The sequence below is a fragment of the Biomphalaria glabrata genome, chromosome 16 (assembly GCF_947242115.1).
Source record: "Biomphalaria glabrata chromosome 16, xgBioGlab47.1, whole genome shotgun sequence".
Taxonomy (NCBI): Eukaryota; Metazoa; Mollusca; class Gastropoda; family Planorbidae; genus Biomphalaria; species Biomphalaria glabrata.
The window spans coordinates 9,162,787-9,179,828 of NC_074726.1; the positions used below are offsets into that span (position 1 = coordinate 9,162,787).

Sequence of the window (17,042 nt, forward strand, 5' to 3'; positions counted from 1 at the left end):
AAACATAACACCATTATCTTATGTTTTGATATCGAATGTCAAAATATAGGAACCTCTTAAGAAGTCAATCCCTCTCCCTCCCCCACCCCCCACCCCCCAGGGACTTCAAATCTCTAGCTACGTCAGTGTCAACATGAAACTGTTATCTAATAGTAGAAATACAGTTTTAGAAAAATAATGTAAAAAAATGTACGTCTTCTCTATGTATAGCTATCCTTTTAAATTTATACGGCCTGAAAATCATTGTATCAGCAATCTCTGGAAGTGGTGGTTCTTGATCTAGTTGATATTCTCCAGCAACTAATTCTGCCAATTGTTTGATGTCTTCCACTGGTAATAAAGAAGACAAGGAATTATCAATTATATCGAATAGATAGATGTGTCTCATTGTAACGTAGGCCTTCTTTATTTTTCAAAAAAATAAAAATAGTTATAATTCTTTAAAAAACAACAACCTATATTCGACCTATATGCGTACTAAATATTTTTTCTCTTCTCTCTAAGCAAAAAAAGTTGAAGAAATACTTAAAGACGTGCAAGCTAATGGACTTATTACTCCAGTACTTCTTCTTCTTCTATCCAGCTTTATTGCTGCTGAGCTGTGAGCTCTTTTGCAGACTGTGCCAAGGAAAAAAAGTGTGCTGTTTTCTTCAGTTGTTCAGCACTGCCGTACGGGGTGTTGGTTATGTTGGGCTGTAGTGGAAGTAGGGTCTGCCTAAGGTGGATTAGGGAGGGGCATTCAAAGAGGATATGGTTTACGGTTTCAAAGGGGTGGGCGCAGTGTCAGCAAAGGGGGAGTGTGCTGTTCTTAGTTGGAAATTGTAGATTGTTCTTTACGGGGGGTGGGGGGAGTTAATACTGTCCAGTTTGCTAGACGTAGTCGTTTCTTAGTACATGGCTCTGCCTGTGTTTCCTGATCACAATTTCTTGGGCTGTTTGAGGTGCTGCTGTTAAGTGCTTGCAGAGTAGATTGGGAGTCTGTAAAGACAACAATATCTGATGGTGGTTGCACTCCTTCATATAATTTGTTTTCCACTGTCTGTAGTGCTATGGAAATTGCTTCAATTTCGGCTTGGAAGTTTGAGCAGTAATCGCCACAGGGTGCGCTTATCTCAAAGTGTTTATTTTTATTCCCGTTTATAAAGAAGACCAGGAAGGTACCAAGACCAGCATTGATGGTGGCTTTGAAAGACGATCCCTCCGTATATATATGGATAGCTGTTTTTTTTTATAGCTTTCAATTGTTTCAAGCGTGCCTACTTTGAGCTTTAGTGGATTTGATTCTTTTGTTAAAGTGTTATTTAGTAAATGTGTTTTGATGGTTGCTTGTTTGTAGTTTAGTCCGGGCGTTATGTTTGAAAATCTGGTAATTTTTTCTCTGTTATTGGGTAGGTGGTGTTCTTTAGGGCTAGTTCGTCAGTACGTTTGACCAGAGTCCTATGCTTTTATTTTTGGTTGTTTTTCCTATTTCTCTGTGTTAGTAATTTATTAGGATGATCGTCCTCCAACCTTTTGTATCTCTCAATAGCTTCTAATGCTGCTCTGTTGCGCCTTAACTTAAGAGGTTCAATATTGGAGTCTATTTCACAGGCTGCTTTGGAAGTAGTTCTCATACCTCCACTAATTAACCGCAAGGTTTGGTTTTGGATTGTGTCTACTGATGATTGATAGGTTTTGTTGGCACCTACTTGTATGGAGAGACAGTTATCCATTACAGATCTGACGTATCCAGTGTATAACTGTCTTAAGGTTTGCTTTTCAGCTCCCCAGGATGTTCCTGCTAGGTGTTTTATTATGTTTAATCTTTGTGATGCCTTTTTTAAAAAAATCTGCCATAAAGTATTTTAGAGACAGTCTTTGGTCTAGTTTTACACCAAGATATGTTAGATTTTCTTTTTTATTTATTGGCTGTGAGTCTATTTAGGATGTTGTTACTTTTTGCTGTTTTGTTGCTGTGGGTAAAGATTGAATAAACTGACTTTTTTTTGTTTATTTCCATTTTCCTAATTTTGAATAAGTTGAGATAGTTGTGAGAGCTCTATTTAGTTTGGATCTAGTCAGCACTGGATATTTCTCTGTAGTCCAAATTAAAAGGTCGTCTGCATAAAGTGCCTTACTGACCGAATTGAGGTCCGGAAGGTCATTTATGAAGATAAGAAATACAGTGCAGCTTAGGGCTGAACCTTGTGGTAGTCCTTCTTCTAAACTTTTTTTTACTAGAGATGGCATCTTCGAATCGGGTTTGGATGGTTCTGTTTTTTTAAAAAATGCTCTGATCCAGCTGTACATTTTCCCATGGATGCCCATTTTTTTTAAATCTTCAAAAATAGACCTTTTCTCCACACTCTATCATAGGCTTGTTGCAGATCTACAAAAACTGCTGTAAAGTGCTTGTTTTCATGAAACCCCTCTACTGTGTCCTGGATAAAGTGAAAGAGGTGGTCTTCTGTTCTACTTGCTTTCCTGAAGCCAGCTTGTGCATTGTGGAGTGAGCAAGTACTCCAGTACATAAACCTACTGAACAGGTTAGTTCTGTCACATCAATGTTTGTAATTAGTGACATAACTATAATTGAGAAGCACGATTAACACTTAATGTTTGTGTTTCACGTGAAAAACAAAAATCCACAGTTGCATTGTGGGTAAGAAATCTCGTTTTGGGGTGTTAATCCCATGGTCTGGCAGTAGTAGACGCCATGAATATTGTAGAAGAAGGTGTGTTATGTCTTTCGAATAGAAAGCATTATTTATTGTGTATTTGGTATTTTTCTTTGAAGTATGATTGATTTCTGTGAACTTAATTCCACATGATATGATTTATTCAATTTATTGATGGCTGAAGTTACTAATTTATTGTGAACTGGTTATTTTAATACCTCATCTAGTATTAGAGTGTTTTTTTTATGTTTATTAAATATCTCTCTTCATGCCAAATATGTTATACTACTTTTTATTGCGTATGTCTACTCTAATTAGCTCAGCACAACAAATACTAAAATTAATCAATCAAATTTCCACATAGCAGTCAATATTTCAATTATCATAAATAAACAGTTCACAATAAATTCTCAGTACTCAATGTCAAGTCAAGGTTTAATCAAATACACCTTGAAAGAGAATCATCTTTACTCACGTCACTTATAACGCCTTTAGGACGATATAGATGGTTACAATTACCGTTCGGAATAAAATCAGCGCCAGAAAGTTATCAGAGAATTATGGATGAAAGGTTTCAATGTATTGAAGGAGCATATGTCATTATAGACGACATTCTAGTAGCTGGTAGAGATTTTGAGCATCATTATCACATTTTGAAACAAGTCATGCAAAGAGCAACGGAGTAGAACCTAAAGCTGAACTATGACATCTGCACGATTAAGTAAAAAACTGATGGGGGGGCGTGCAAATTTTATTATAGAATTCACACAATTTGTATACGAATTTATTACTTATTTTAAAAATATATATTAATTATTTATATTTCAACCTATTTTTAGATTATTACGCCCCCTCTAGCATGTTGGCTGATTGGTGGGGTCGGGAGGGGGCGATGGTATCAATCCCGCCCCCCCATACACTTTCGAGTGGGGAGTGTAGAAATCACAGATTGCTAATAGAATCAATTTAATATCTATATAATTAAAACTTCTTATTGATTTTTTAATTGATCTATATATTATGAAGTTCCCTGTTTGCCGATTGGTGTGTCGGGGGGGGGGGAAATAAATCTACTGCCCTTCCCACCTAAACTTTTTCAGTGGAGCGGGGGAGGCGGTCCGTTTTTATATAGAAATCATAGTTTGTGAACAAAATTAGTTGAATAAATATATAAATTTTATATTATGTCGCTCTTGCATGTACTGCCCTCCCCACTATAGCCCTGTGAGTGCTGGGGGGTGCGGTTTAATTTTTGTGGAGAAGCATAGTTAGTGAACAAAATTAGTTGAATATCTATATAACATAAACTACGTATTGATATGTGAACCATTGTATTTTATGTCGTACCACAATCTAGTCTCAAATTATATAATTAGTAAAATTAAATAAAAAAGGTTAGGGTTATATATAAGTACGCACGTTTATGCATAGGGTTAGGGTTTACTGGGCGTTAGGGTTAGGGTTTGGAAAAAAATCGCCCCCCCCCCCACTCCTAAGTTCTGGATCGCTAGTGCTAGACTCTTTACCAAAATTCAAACACGGAACTTCCAAGTTCCAGTTCCAAGTGTTTTACCCCTCAGCCACAGCATCTCCATATATTTATTTAGCGTACACTTAGATTTTTTTTAAATAATAATTATTAACCTTATCCATACATTCAAAATTAATAACATCCTACATTGTAATAAAGAAGAAATTAATTGTAGATAAAATAAATGAGAAATGGACGAGCTCCCATCCAAATCACAAGAAAGATGACGCTTACTATAAGCTATTCCGACAAGACCAACATCTTATCTTTCGACTCAGGACCGGACTCAACAGAATGCGACAACACATGTTCCGGAAGCTCAAAATTGGAACCAGTTAAATCTGCCCATGTGGAGTATCACCAGAAATTGCCGACCACGTCCTCTAAAATTGCTCTCTCTACCAAGAGGCCCGTATAAGACATTGGCCCCAAATCACCCCAATAGAAAGAAATCTATATGGAGAGCTCCCTGATTTGGAAACCACTGCGCAGTTCATCTCATGTATTGGTCTAGTCATATGAACACTCCAACATAACAATGAGAACGATGAAGAAGAAGAAGAAGTAATAAAGAGAAACTAAAAAAGATTTATTCTTGTAACAAAATTAGATAAATTGGCAATACGAAAAAAAATTCTTGACCTACTTTAAGCTTCCATTGTGTACAAATGAAAAGAAGGCATTCCTCTCGCAAATAAGAATTGATATTTTTATTGTCATTTGTCATACTAATAGATCTATATCTAGATTGAAGATATAAGTCTAAGCCTAAATCTAGAAATAGATCTAGATTTAGAATCTTAATATAGAATCTACTATATCTAGACTAGAACTCGTATTAAAAAATATATCTATGTATAACTGGCCTCTACTTATTGTAATTTAGATTTTCGTCCAGTGTATGGCCTGAGGATGTGTGAAAACTGCGCGGTATGAGATTTTTTTTTAAACTTACAATTGAAACGAACTTCGTATTAAAATTCTTTTTAAAAACATCATTTGAATCAGTATTCTATTCCATGAGTTAATTAATAAATGGAAAATCTATTTTATAATGATCCATTAATACTTTTCCAATCGTGACCTTAGATGCCCTTTTTTTGTACCAATGCGCGAATCTATGAATGAAGCTGCATTTATTGATGAAGAGGCTTGTGAAATTTTTAATAAAACTAACTTTCCCTGAGGTTTTTCATTGAAAAGTGGAGTAATTTTTAAAAAAATCTGCTTGCATATTTAATTTAAAAATTAGATAGTTCACTTTCGGAAAAGAAAAAAGTAGCCGTTGTATCAGAACTTTGAATAATCTAAAATATCATGATGCCCGATTTTCATTTTGAATTCTAGTTTCTGAAATCTAAACGGGACGGACGAACAGACGGAAAGACTGGCCACACAAAACTATGAAACCGGGACCATCCAGATAATCAGTCCTGCGCGCTAACCGCTCGACCAAGCATTGCTCTTAACCTAATAACAAACTGGTTACTAACTGATAGCCTAAAATACGTATTCCGATTCCCCCCTGCGGGTGATTTCATTTTAGGGAGGGCTTTTAACCCCCAACCCCCTCACCTCTGGTTACGCCATGAATCGCCCTATAAGCTAAACTATTTTGATAGAATTAGATGTTACTAATCCAGCTAAGCAAACCATTACATTTGTTTTAACTCTTTCTCTCCGTAATTATTTACCACATTCTGATGGAATCAACGTTTGTATCATCGTTTAGGAGAGAAAGAGTTAAGTCTAATTTCACTTGTAATAAAAATTTCCATTTTCTTTAGATTTTCTGTTGCCGCTATTATGGAATGTAGAAAACACTAGAGGCTTTATGATCATAAAATCATTGCAATTGACAAGGACGGCTTCATTCCAACATATTCTAGCAAAGTCAATGACAAAGACTAAAAGTGTAAAATGTCTTATATATCTTAATGCTGTGTTCACTTTAGGACTGCTGCCTTACGTGCTTGAATAAGTTTTAGTCTTTACTGAGTATGTTTCTTAATATTTATGAAAATACTCTTTTGCCAATCAAAATACACATTTCCTGGTCTATGAATACACATTTCCTTGTTGGCATATAGGCATGTTCAGTTTAAAAACGTCTCATTTTACAATACCAGTATTCAATTCAGAGCTCCAAGGAGGCTGGAGGGTGGGTGCATGGGTTTTAACTAGATCCAAATCTCAAAAAAAAAAAAGGCTCCGAATGTTTCCTAGAAATTTAACAGTTGATGTATGTCGTTAAAAAACAATTTCTAGCTCATTGGCCACACGGGGGAAGCTCTAGTATGACAGTTATATTTTTAAAGTAAACAAAAACAAAAAACAATTTGGCTAGAGAACCAGATCTAGGTCTAGATCTAACTTCGGTTTTGAAAGGACTATTACATTTTTAAATGAACTTTAGGGAACTTTCGAATTTTCGATTCAACATTAAAGTTTAGAAAAAGGTTTGTGCATCTTCTATGTCTAGATCTAAAATCCAATCATTGAAATATTATAAAATAATAAAACAAAATTCTAGATATATAGATTCCCTTAATAAGTGTTGTTTCTCGGGAAAGAGGGGAGTGATGAGGGTAAAATATTTCATTGTTTTTTAATCTAACTTTACTCAGTTATAAAGAAAAAAAAATCGTTAAGTCATAGGTAGTATTTTGATAAATTAGTTGTTTATTAAATCTAAAGTAGCTGTAAGTGTATTGATAAATTATCTAAGCTTTGCATATATTTTTACGTCTGGAGCATATAAGAAGAAAGAGAGGAATTTAACTTACCAATTCTTTCTTTTTCTATTTGAGCTGTTAAAATAACATTATATGTTTAAAAAATTTCGAATATGCAGCGATGGATACTTAATTTTTCAAAAAAATGAAAAATAAAATTAAGATATAAAAATTGATTTGGCTAATTTCAATTGCTTTCAAAATAAAAAGCAATGGAGGAGATTGTCATTGGGCGCCTAAAGAAAAAAAGCCACTTATATTTCCCTGTAATTTTTCTTCCATCAGTCACGTTCAGATCGCAAAAAAAATTGTAAAAATTTTAGAAATAAAAATGTTTGTATAATTTAGACCTTGCAAAGTTCTGTTGCAACAACTTCTTTTTAAGTTTTGAAAGGGAAAAGTTTTATTTTAGAATTGTTTAATTCATTTGGGAAAGAAAAAAATTGAGTATTGCCAGGAAAAGTTCAAATTAGGCAAAAATGTTTATTAATACCAGGGAAAGTCTAAATTAGGCAAAGGAAATGTTGTTATAAGCCTGATGATGACACAGATGGGGGTAGTGGTTTGTGTGTAGTCAGCCGAGGCCAATCGCTCCAGGCCAGCGCCAGACGAGCGACCGTAACGAATTACGACGGTCAGCTAAGATAGTTAGGGAAGGATCTGTTGTGCGAATAGTGCTTAGTAACGTCACGAGGGATATTGTCATGTGATTACCAGAAGGGTCAAGAAGATGTTCCGTCCAGTTCTAGAAGGCTAATAGGGACCCTATATAAAGAGCAATGGTGTCACAGTCAGGCGGTTCAGAACACGGTTCACTACAGCCCGGTTTCCCACAATCCGGTAGACTACAGCATAGTTCAATGTGGTTCAGCGGTTTGGTTCTGTACTGCGCATTACGACGGTTCAGTGCGGAGTACTGTCAAGTACAGTCAAAACGACTGGCGTCTTGATCTTGGTCTGCGATCTAGTGTGACACAACGAGCCTAGTGTGTGATATCAGTTCTTAACTGTTGAACCCAGTGCATGCCCGAAAAGAGACAGTGAGCTCAGTAGAAGAGTTGATACGGCGATCCGGTTGATATTGGAGAGAAATATTTGTACAGCCTGTGTTACGTGTTGCCAATTGTACAGTGTTGGTTGTGATTTTCGGACATTTTTAAGTTCTTTAAGTTGGTGGTGTGTCGTGCAGTTTGCAGAGAGTCTGCATAGTGAGATTCGTTACAATATTAAGTAAGACCTAGGAAAGTTTTTAAAAAGGCATAGAAGAGTCTGCATAGTGAGATTCATTACAATATTAAGTAAGACCTAGGAAAGTTTTAAAAAAGGCATAGAAAATATCGAGTAATGCCAGGGAAATTTTAAATTAGGCAAAGAAAACATTAAGTAATACCAGGGAAATTTTAAATTAGGCAAAGAAAATATTGAAAAATACCAGGGAAGCCATAAATTATGTAACGAAAATATTGAGAAATACCAGGGAAAGTTAAATTAGACAACATTACTGATGTATACTGTTAGGGGAAGGTATGGCGAAAAGGAATGTTACTTTGATATGATTGTTATATCCACTTATTGTTAATGTGAATGGTGAATGTAAATAGTCTTGCACGTGTTGTGAACTGAGTGATTAAGTCTTCCTCGAATGTGAGAGAGTGTGTTAAGTTAGTGAGGTCTCTTCCTGGACTGGTGTTTTTTATATTTATATCTCAAAAAGTTGATTGAAGTGTATTATTTACTTAAGGTTAATATAATCGTGTGCTTTATTAAGTATTTAAGTATTATCAATGTAAGCTGGAGTTAGAGTTGAAATATATTAAGTGATGATTGTTCGTATTTATGAAACCCCTAATTTAGGCAAAGAAAATATTAATATTAAGTAATACCAGAGAAAATTTACAGTAGGAAAAGAATAATAAGAAATACCAGAGAAAGTTTAAGTAAGGCAAAGAAAATATTGAGTAATACCAGGGAAATTTTGAAATTCAGCAAAGAAAATATTGAGTTATACCAGGTAAAGTTGAAAGGCAAAGAAAATTTCGAGTAATTTTCGGGAAAGTTTAAATTAGGCAAAGAAAATATTAAGTAATATCATGGAAAGTATAAATTATGCAAACAAAGCAGTGAGAGGAGTAAAACTTTGAATCAGTTTGTTTGTTTGTTTGATTTGAGGCACATCGGCACAATTTAGGCCATGTCGTGCCTGCAGTCCCTTAAGGACTACTCTCTCTCTAAACAACAGGGCCAGATTCTAAACAGTCATATCATTAAAATCAAGGTCTATTCACAGTTAAAATAGTCAAGGTAGTAAAAATTTAAATATTTGGTAAAAATCTAATGTAAATAGTGCATGTTCACAAATTCATAAATCAGATCTTCGTAGATAGCCCCACTTCCCGGATAAAGCCCAGTACCTTCCCAGGGTCGACATTATCAAATAGTGTATTTAAATTAGTGACTCTAAAATATTTCGCTCTGACATCCTGGTATCTGGGGCAATCAACGAGGATATGTTCCACGGTGAGGCGAGAGTCACAGTACTCACAAAGTGGGGGCTCCTCTTTCTTCAGTACAAAAGAGTGCGTGATGTAGGTGTGGCCAATCCTAAGTCTGGACATGGTCGTGCTACCACGCCTTGTCAGACCCTTAGATGTGGGCCGCCACCTGACATCCGCCACAATCTGCCTGAGTTTACTGTAAGTCTCAGCCTCCCATCGGTTCTGCCACTCTCGATAGGTGGCAGAGGCAATACTTTGTCTTTGTCTCAGGTCCGAGTAGGGGATTTGGGTTCCTGACACCGCATGATTTAGGGCTCTCTTTGCTTCTCTGTCTGCGGCTTTGTTTCCCTCAATGTCAACATGGGAGGGGACCCAGATGAAGGTGACATCCCTACGGTCGGCTGTTATTTGGTCCAACAGCTTCAGGCTCTTATGTACCAATGGGATGTCAATCTTCATCCGCCCCAAAGCTTGCAATGCAGATTTGGAGTCGGAGCAGATTATAAATTTCCTCCTTTCTGATGCTTTTACGGCCATAAGTGCAAGCAATATTGCGTGCAATTCGGCCGTAAAGATGGAGCAGCCATCGGGGAGTCTACGGGAGATTGTTTTGTTCCGAAAGGAGCAGGCACACGCGACCTTTCCCTCCATTTTGGATCCGTCTGTGTAGATGGTGCCACAATCTCTGTAGCTCTCCTGCAGTTCCCTAAAGTGGACTTGTAGTATGCTTGGGTATGTATTTTCTTTTTTGAAATTGAGGAGGGATAAATTTAATTTGGGTTTATTCATTAGCCAAGGAGGGTTCTGAGGGGTTTCTATTTTAGAGATTTGGTCAATGGGTGGGGTTAAATTTTGGATGGGTTCTCTCATTCGAAGGCCCAACGGCTGTATGACGTTATTGTATAATTCTACCTCTGTGGGGTTAAATATGGAGTCAAAAGCAGGGTTCGTGGGGTTGGATTTTAGCTTGACTATATACTGCTTTGAATCAGACGATAAAAAATTTGAGAGTAGTAAAAGTTTGTATTTTGCAAAGAATGCATTAACTAAAAGGTTAAATCGAGCAAAAACAAGGTTACAAAGACAGTTTGTGTGAAACACAAACTCAAAATCGGCCCCTGAAATAATCTACCAAGTCTGCACCAGGATTCAAACACAGTTTTAAGTGTTTTAACCCTCAGCTACAGCATCTTCATATATTCATTTGGCGTATACTTATATTTTTTAAAACAATAATTATTAACCTTATCCATACATTCAATATTAATAACATGTTACATTGTAATAAAGAGATTAAAAAAAAGATTTATTCTTTTAACAAAATCAGATGAGTTGTCAACACGAAAAAAAAATTATTGATCCACTTTAAGATACAAATGTGTACAGATGACAACAAGATATTCCCGTCACAAATAAAAATTAATATCTCCATTATATTTTGTCATACAAACTAGACATAGATCTAGCTAAATCTAGACCTAGTTTTAGATTTAAATCTAGATTAGATATCAAAGATGAGTTAACAAATTAACAACTTTTAGTTTAGATCTAGTCAGTCTAGTTTTAGACTTAGACTTTAATTAAGGCTTTAGATCTATTAATCCTATACTCTTAAACGAACAATTCTTGTATATTTATTTAATATCAGATGACCGAGCCTCGTTCGGATGAATAATTTGTTAAGGAAGGATCTATACCCGAAGTCATTTTGGGAATATTGTTGTTTTAATTACAAAAATGATTGATCGGGTAAAGACTATCAATCCGAATAGTTGCTTTTTCGTTCTGTCAGTTATCAATGTAATTGTATATAACGATTAGAATAGAAAGTCCCCCCAACAGTAGGCCTATTGAAAACCACGGCCCTGTTTGTGCAAGTAAGGCATAGATAAGCTGTGTTATGACCGTTTCCTATGTTTTGGTATGGGACAGTAGACTTCGAGAATGGCTCGCTTAAGAGTATATGAATATCAGGTTACCGAGCCTCGCTCGGATGAATAATTTATTAAGGATGGATATATACCCGAAGTCATTTTGGAAATATTGTTGTAATTACGAAAATGAACGATCGGGTAGAAACTATCAATCCAAAGAGTTGCTATTTCGTTCTGTCAGTTCTCAATTTATTGTACATGGCGATTAGAATAGAAAGTCCCCCCAACAGTAGGCCTATAGAAAACCACAGCTCACGTCTTAACGTTTTACATTGCTTCTTCCGCGTAAAACTATTGGGCTATTATATGCTTGAAAGAAAGTCTTTGCAGTATATTTTCTAAAATGGTTACTTTCTGACATTTAATATTGCAATTAATATATTCATTATGACTCTGAGACATGGACACTTTACAGAAAACAACTAAGACTTCTTGAGTGCTTTCACCAAAGATGCTTGCTCTCCATCATGGACATACGGTGGCATGACCGCACTACAAACATGTCCTTGCCTACGCCGGTATGGACAGTATAGAGGGACCTATCTGAAATGTGAGGATTGCGCGCGGACCAGTAAGGATAGGGATAAGGATAATAAGTGAAAATAAAGATTTTTTATTAGAAAATAAATTCGTATTAGCATTACATTTTTATTAAATGAAAGCTGAAGATGCCATTTTTTATATCATGCGTAGGACTGGCGTTTGCCATTTTGATTGACACCCCAAAATGACAATTTTGTCTTTTTAAGGACCTTTTTATGAGTTTCAGGAGATTTCCAGGAGCTCCTTGAAAACTAAGAGACCACGGGAACCCTATTATAAGTGATAATGGTTTAATTTAATAAATTACACCTAGAATTAGCGTGGGGCTTTTGAACCTTCGGGGCCCACTGAGGCAGCATAGGCCAAAGGCTGGTCCTGATGATATCCAGCTCGCAATTAACGTATTTTCATCATGCTGCTGCTTTTTTTTTGGTTAACAAATAAACCTCAATAAAACAGAAGTCATGTTCCAGAAGTCACCCAATAAAACCTACTCAGCCCAAAGATCATAGACATCCCTTAAAGTGGTAGATAACTTCACATTATCTGGGAAGCATAGTATAAAATGACGCATTGCTTTAAAAAGAGGTTGATATGTGATAAGGGATAGTCGTGCTTTCGGACGCCTCCAAGGGAGAGTGTAGCGAAATAAATCGCTCCGCCTGTCTACAAAAATCAGTGTCAACCTGTTATTCTCTCAACCCCTCTATGTGGATCTGAGACATGAGTACTTTATAGAAAGCAACTAAAACTTCTTGAAAGACTTCACCAAAGACCGCAATACAAACAGCGATATTCTTACAAAATAGTATAAACTTCTTATAATCCGACAGTCACGCTTTGCAGGGCACTTATTCCGTATGGGGACGAATATATTTTTGGCAATCTTTTTTTTTTAATAAGCTTAAAGGTTGTCGGAGTAACAGAGATGCCTCTCAATAACATTCTTTAGAATAATAACGCAATGTTTTTAAGTCTCTTAGGGGAAAATGCGCGATTGTACTTTGTTTCTAGGTGCACGTTTTACACTATAACGTAGAGATTTTGCATCACTTGATGATTCTCACTAAAGCCACAATAATAAGGCTTGTCTTCGAGTCCGAAGATTAGTGAGGAATTCAGTATTTTTCGTGGCTGCGCAACCCCATCTGTGACCTACATATATTGCCACACCCAGGGCAAGCATAACCATTGTCTGCAGGTGGTCGATTTAGATTTTCTTTTCACCGTCTGCGTTTGTCCTCGGCAGCAGATTTTCTTTTGGTCTCAAATGTGTATCCCACGGCCTTCGTGAGTGACCTCCAGCTGTCTCGTTCGGAGGCCGCATACAACCAGGTGCTCTCTTCTATGTCAGCCAAAGAAAGTTGACGCCTAAGCTGGTCTTTGAAGCGTTTCCGTGGGGCGCCTCGCTTACGTCGACCACCTTTTAGCTCACCAAAATAAAACTGCATTTGACATACGTTCGTCTCCCATACGGGATACGTGCTCTACCCAGCGTAAATGTTGGACCATAAGAAGTCCCTCTATACTGTCTATACCGGCGTTGGCAAGGACATCGCTGTTTGTAGTGCGGTCCTGCCATCTTTGGTGAAAGCACTCAAGAAGTCTTAGTTTTCTGTAAAGTGTCCATGTCTCAGAGCCATAATGAATATATTAATTGCAATAATAAATGTCAGACAGTAACCATTTTAGAAGTTACACTGCAAAGACTTTCTTCCAAGCTTATAATAGCACAATAGTTTTACGTGAAAGAAGCAATGTAAAACGTTGAGACGTGAGGTGTGGTTTTCTATAGGCCTACTGTTGGGAGGATTTTCTATTCTAATTGTCATGAACGAAACAGCAACTCTTTGGATTGATAGTTTTTACCCGATCGTTCATTTTCGTAATTACAACAATATTTCCAAACTGAATTCGGGTATATATCCATCCTTAATAAATTATTCATCCGAGCGAGGCTCGGTCACCTGATATTCATATACTAATACTACTAATATTAACTTATAGTTATATTCTATATAGTTAGTTATACACATAAATATATTGAATTTTATAGACATAGACAAAGATCAAGATTAGAAATAGATCTAGTCTAGGTCTATATTTTGAATAAACTTTTTGATTTGATTTGATTGTCATTGTAAATTAGCTTTCTATTTAGACTTTACTTAGGCATTGTAATCCTTTAACTAGATTTAGACTAGACCTTTAAAAACTAAAATCAACAACAGGCATCATGAAATTCCTCAGGCTATTTATCCTAATAATTATCAAATACACACTAGCTGAACACAGAACTAGAGCTACCTCAATCAACACTAAAATTAAAAAGGAAACAACAATCACACTTTAGATCAATGCAACTTAAAATATAATCTAACATACACTTACATAACATTAAAGAAAATTACCCATCACAAATGGAAGTTCTCAATCAGACACAGAAGAAATAAATACCTATCACTGTTAATATTAATAGCAGGAGATGTAGAATCAAACCCAGGGCCTAGATCTAAAGATAGATGCAACATCTGCAAAAAAGTATGCACCATAAAACAGAAAGCCATTCAATGTGACACCTGCGATGAATGGTACCATGGATCATGTCTCCATATGAATACACCTGTCTATTACGCCTTAGGCAACTTAGACGCATCTTGGCACTGTGTACTGTGTGGGTTACCTCAGTTTACATCAGGACTGTTTGATTCCTTTGATGCGGACACTTCTAATCCATACAACATCCTAAACACCAAACCAAACTAACCAACCACTAGCCAGATCCACTCCTGTTAAACCTAAATCTACTAAAATTAATACAACAGCCTCACTAAACAAACCTACTAAAGAAGTAATACCAAAATACCTTAAAACCTTAGTAATTAATTTTCAAAGCATTAGGAACAAAACAGCAGACTTAGAAATGTTATTACAATGTGAGAAACCAGACATAATTGCAGGAACAGAAACTTGTCTTCATCCTGAAATTTATAATGCAGAAATTTTCAATAGTAATTATGAAATTTTTAGAAAAGATAGGGCTGATAAGCATGGAGGAGTTCTTTTAGCAATAAAAACACTCTTATAGCAGAAGATTCTTACCCAACTCAAAAAATATAGAATCAACATTTTGTAAAATTAATACCACCTCAACATCCCTAATAATAGGCAGTATTTACAGACCACCAAAATCTAGTTTAGAATACATGCAGGAACTATGTAATAAGTTTACTACACTAAAAGAGATAAATAAAAATGCAGTTTTTTGGATTATGGGTGATTTCAACCTACCTGATATAAATTGGAAAACACTAACTATAGATAAACACCAAAACCTTAAGGACATAAATAAGCTTTTCATAGAAACTTTACAACCCTAGTGCTATTAGAGCATGGAATGGGTTGCCTGAGCTAGCCAGGAAAACCAGTGACTTCGCAGAATTTAAGTCATTGGTTAATATGCATGAATAAATGCATGACGCGTATGAGGTAATCATCTTCTTTTTGAAGTAACGTCTGCATTACATAAGATAAAAGTTTAAGCCTAAATCTAGAAATAGATCTAAGTTTCTAAGTCAACATCTAAAGTTGGATCTAAGTCTATATCTTGATCTAAGTCTATATCTAAGTCTAGATCTATAATCTTGATATAGAATGTGCTGATTCTCATATTATAAATATATGTTGATCTGTGCTCTATTTAGCCTTACATAGACTGTCAAATGTAGACCCCTTTAACGGCGATTTGTCAAAACTGCGCGCTATAAAATTAGTTCGTTATTTTTTAAACTTATAACTACAACGAAGTTAATATCAAAATCCTTTTTATAAAATAACATTTGAATCAGTATTCTATTTTATGATTAAGTTAATAAATTGAAAATATATTTTATAATTATCCATTGACACTTTTACTATTGTTACCTTAGATGCAAATGTTTTGTACCAATGCGCGAATTTATAAAGCTTGATTTATTAATGAAGCTTGTGAACTTTTTAATAAAACTAACTTCCCATGAAGTTTTTCATTGAAAATTGGTGAAATATTTTGAAAAATCTCTTTGCATAAAAAAATAAAAAATTTGATGGTTCACTTTTGGAAAAGAAAAAAATTGCTGTTGCATCAGAACTTTGAATGATCTAAAATAGCATGATTTTCGATTTTCATTTTCTCTTTTAGTTTCTGAGAACTAAACGGGACGGACGGACAGACCGAATGACGGACAGACGGACTAAAAGGTCACATAAAACTCATAGCGTCTATTCCATTTTTGGGGGCAGCTAGATAAGCATTGAGACAAAAAGATTTAATAAAGGTAAAGAATATATATCTGGACTAGGTGAGACGAAAGAGAATAATTAAACTTACCATTTTTTTCTGGTTGTTTAGCTGTTAAAAAAATATATATATATTTTAACATATTAATATGCAGCAAGCGGTACTTAATTTTAAAAATAAAATAAAAGATATTTAAGGTAAAAAAAATAATATGATTAATTTCAAATGCTTCAAAATAAAAGGCTAGGGAGGAGGTTGTCAGTGGGCCCCTCAAGAAAAAAAGACACTTATATTTCTCTGTAATTTTGCTTCCATCAGTCAAGTTTAAAGCGCAAAAATTATTTTTTAAATTTTAAATATAATTTACGTATAATTCAGACCTTGCAAAGTTCTGTTGCAACAGCTTCTTTTTACCCTTCAAAAGGAAAATGATTAATTTAGAATTGTATCATTCAAGCTGTTTTTCTTGTAAAACATCTCATTTTACAATACCACTATTCAATTTAGAGCTACATGGATGCTGGAGCTTGGGTTCGTGAATGGAGGGTTTTAACTAGATGCTGATCTATAAAAAAAAACAAGCTCCAACAAATTTCCTAGAAATTTAACAGCTGAGTAAGAAATAACTAGCTCATTGGCCACACGTGTAAAGCTCTGGTCTAACCATTGTATTTTTAAAGTAAAAAGAGAAAAGAAATTAATTTAAATATGGCTAGAGATTTAAGTCTTGGTCTAGGTTCAACATTGGTTTTAAAATGACTATCTCGTTCTTGAATCTTATACAAAAAGTAATTGGTAACTCTGTGTAAAACTTTACACCTTCAAATGCACAAGAAGACTTCAGGAAAATTGTTTTAACAGAAATTTG

The 17,042-nt window shown here is 35.4% G+C and overlaps 2 protein-coding genes across 9 annotated transcripts in view; both read right to left on the reverse strand.

Annotated features, from left to right (window-relative positions):
- Positions 1-17,042, reverse strand: part of LOC106078992 (uncharacterized) — a 74,985-nt gene that overhangs the window by 30,316 nt on the left and 27,627 nt on the right. For 5 of the 8 annotated variants that reach the window (XM_056014115.1, XM_056014113.1, XM_056014111.1 and 2 more), the window contains 3 exons: positions 16,265-16,285; positions 6,975-6,998; positions 194-330 (listed from right to left, as the gene is read on the reverse strand). In XM_056014115.1, the coding sequence (XP_055870090.1) occupies positions 194-330; positions 6,975-6,998; positions 16,265-16,285 (182 nt within the window). The remainder of the gene's footprint in view (positions 1-193; positions 331-6,974; positions 6,999-16,264; positions 16,286-17,042) is intronic. The other 3 variants (XM_056014116.1, XM_056014112.1, XM_056014118.1) reach the window with 1 other exon arrangement.
- Positions 7,007-10,310, reverse strand: LOC129923389 (uncharacterized). The gene is made up of 2 exons (XM_056014109.1): positions 8,229-10,310; positions 7,007-8,160 (listed from the first exon to the last, which is right to left on the reverse strand). Exon 1 carries the CDS (start codon positions 10,286-10,288, stop codon positions 9,290-9,292), a length of 999 nt encoding a protein of 332 aa, XP_055870084.1. The 5' UTR covers positions 10,289-10,310; the 3' UTR covers positions 7,007-8,160; positions 8,229-9,289.

What these genes read in the sequence shown, in the direction of transcription:
- LOC129923389 (XM_056014109.1), bottom strand. Translation starts at nt 10,288, where the DNA reads ATGAGAGAACCCATCCAAAATTTAACCCCACCCATTGACCAAATCTCT.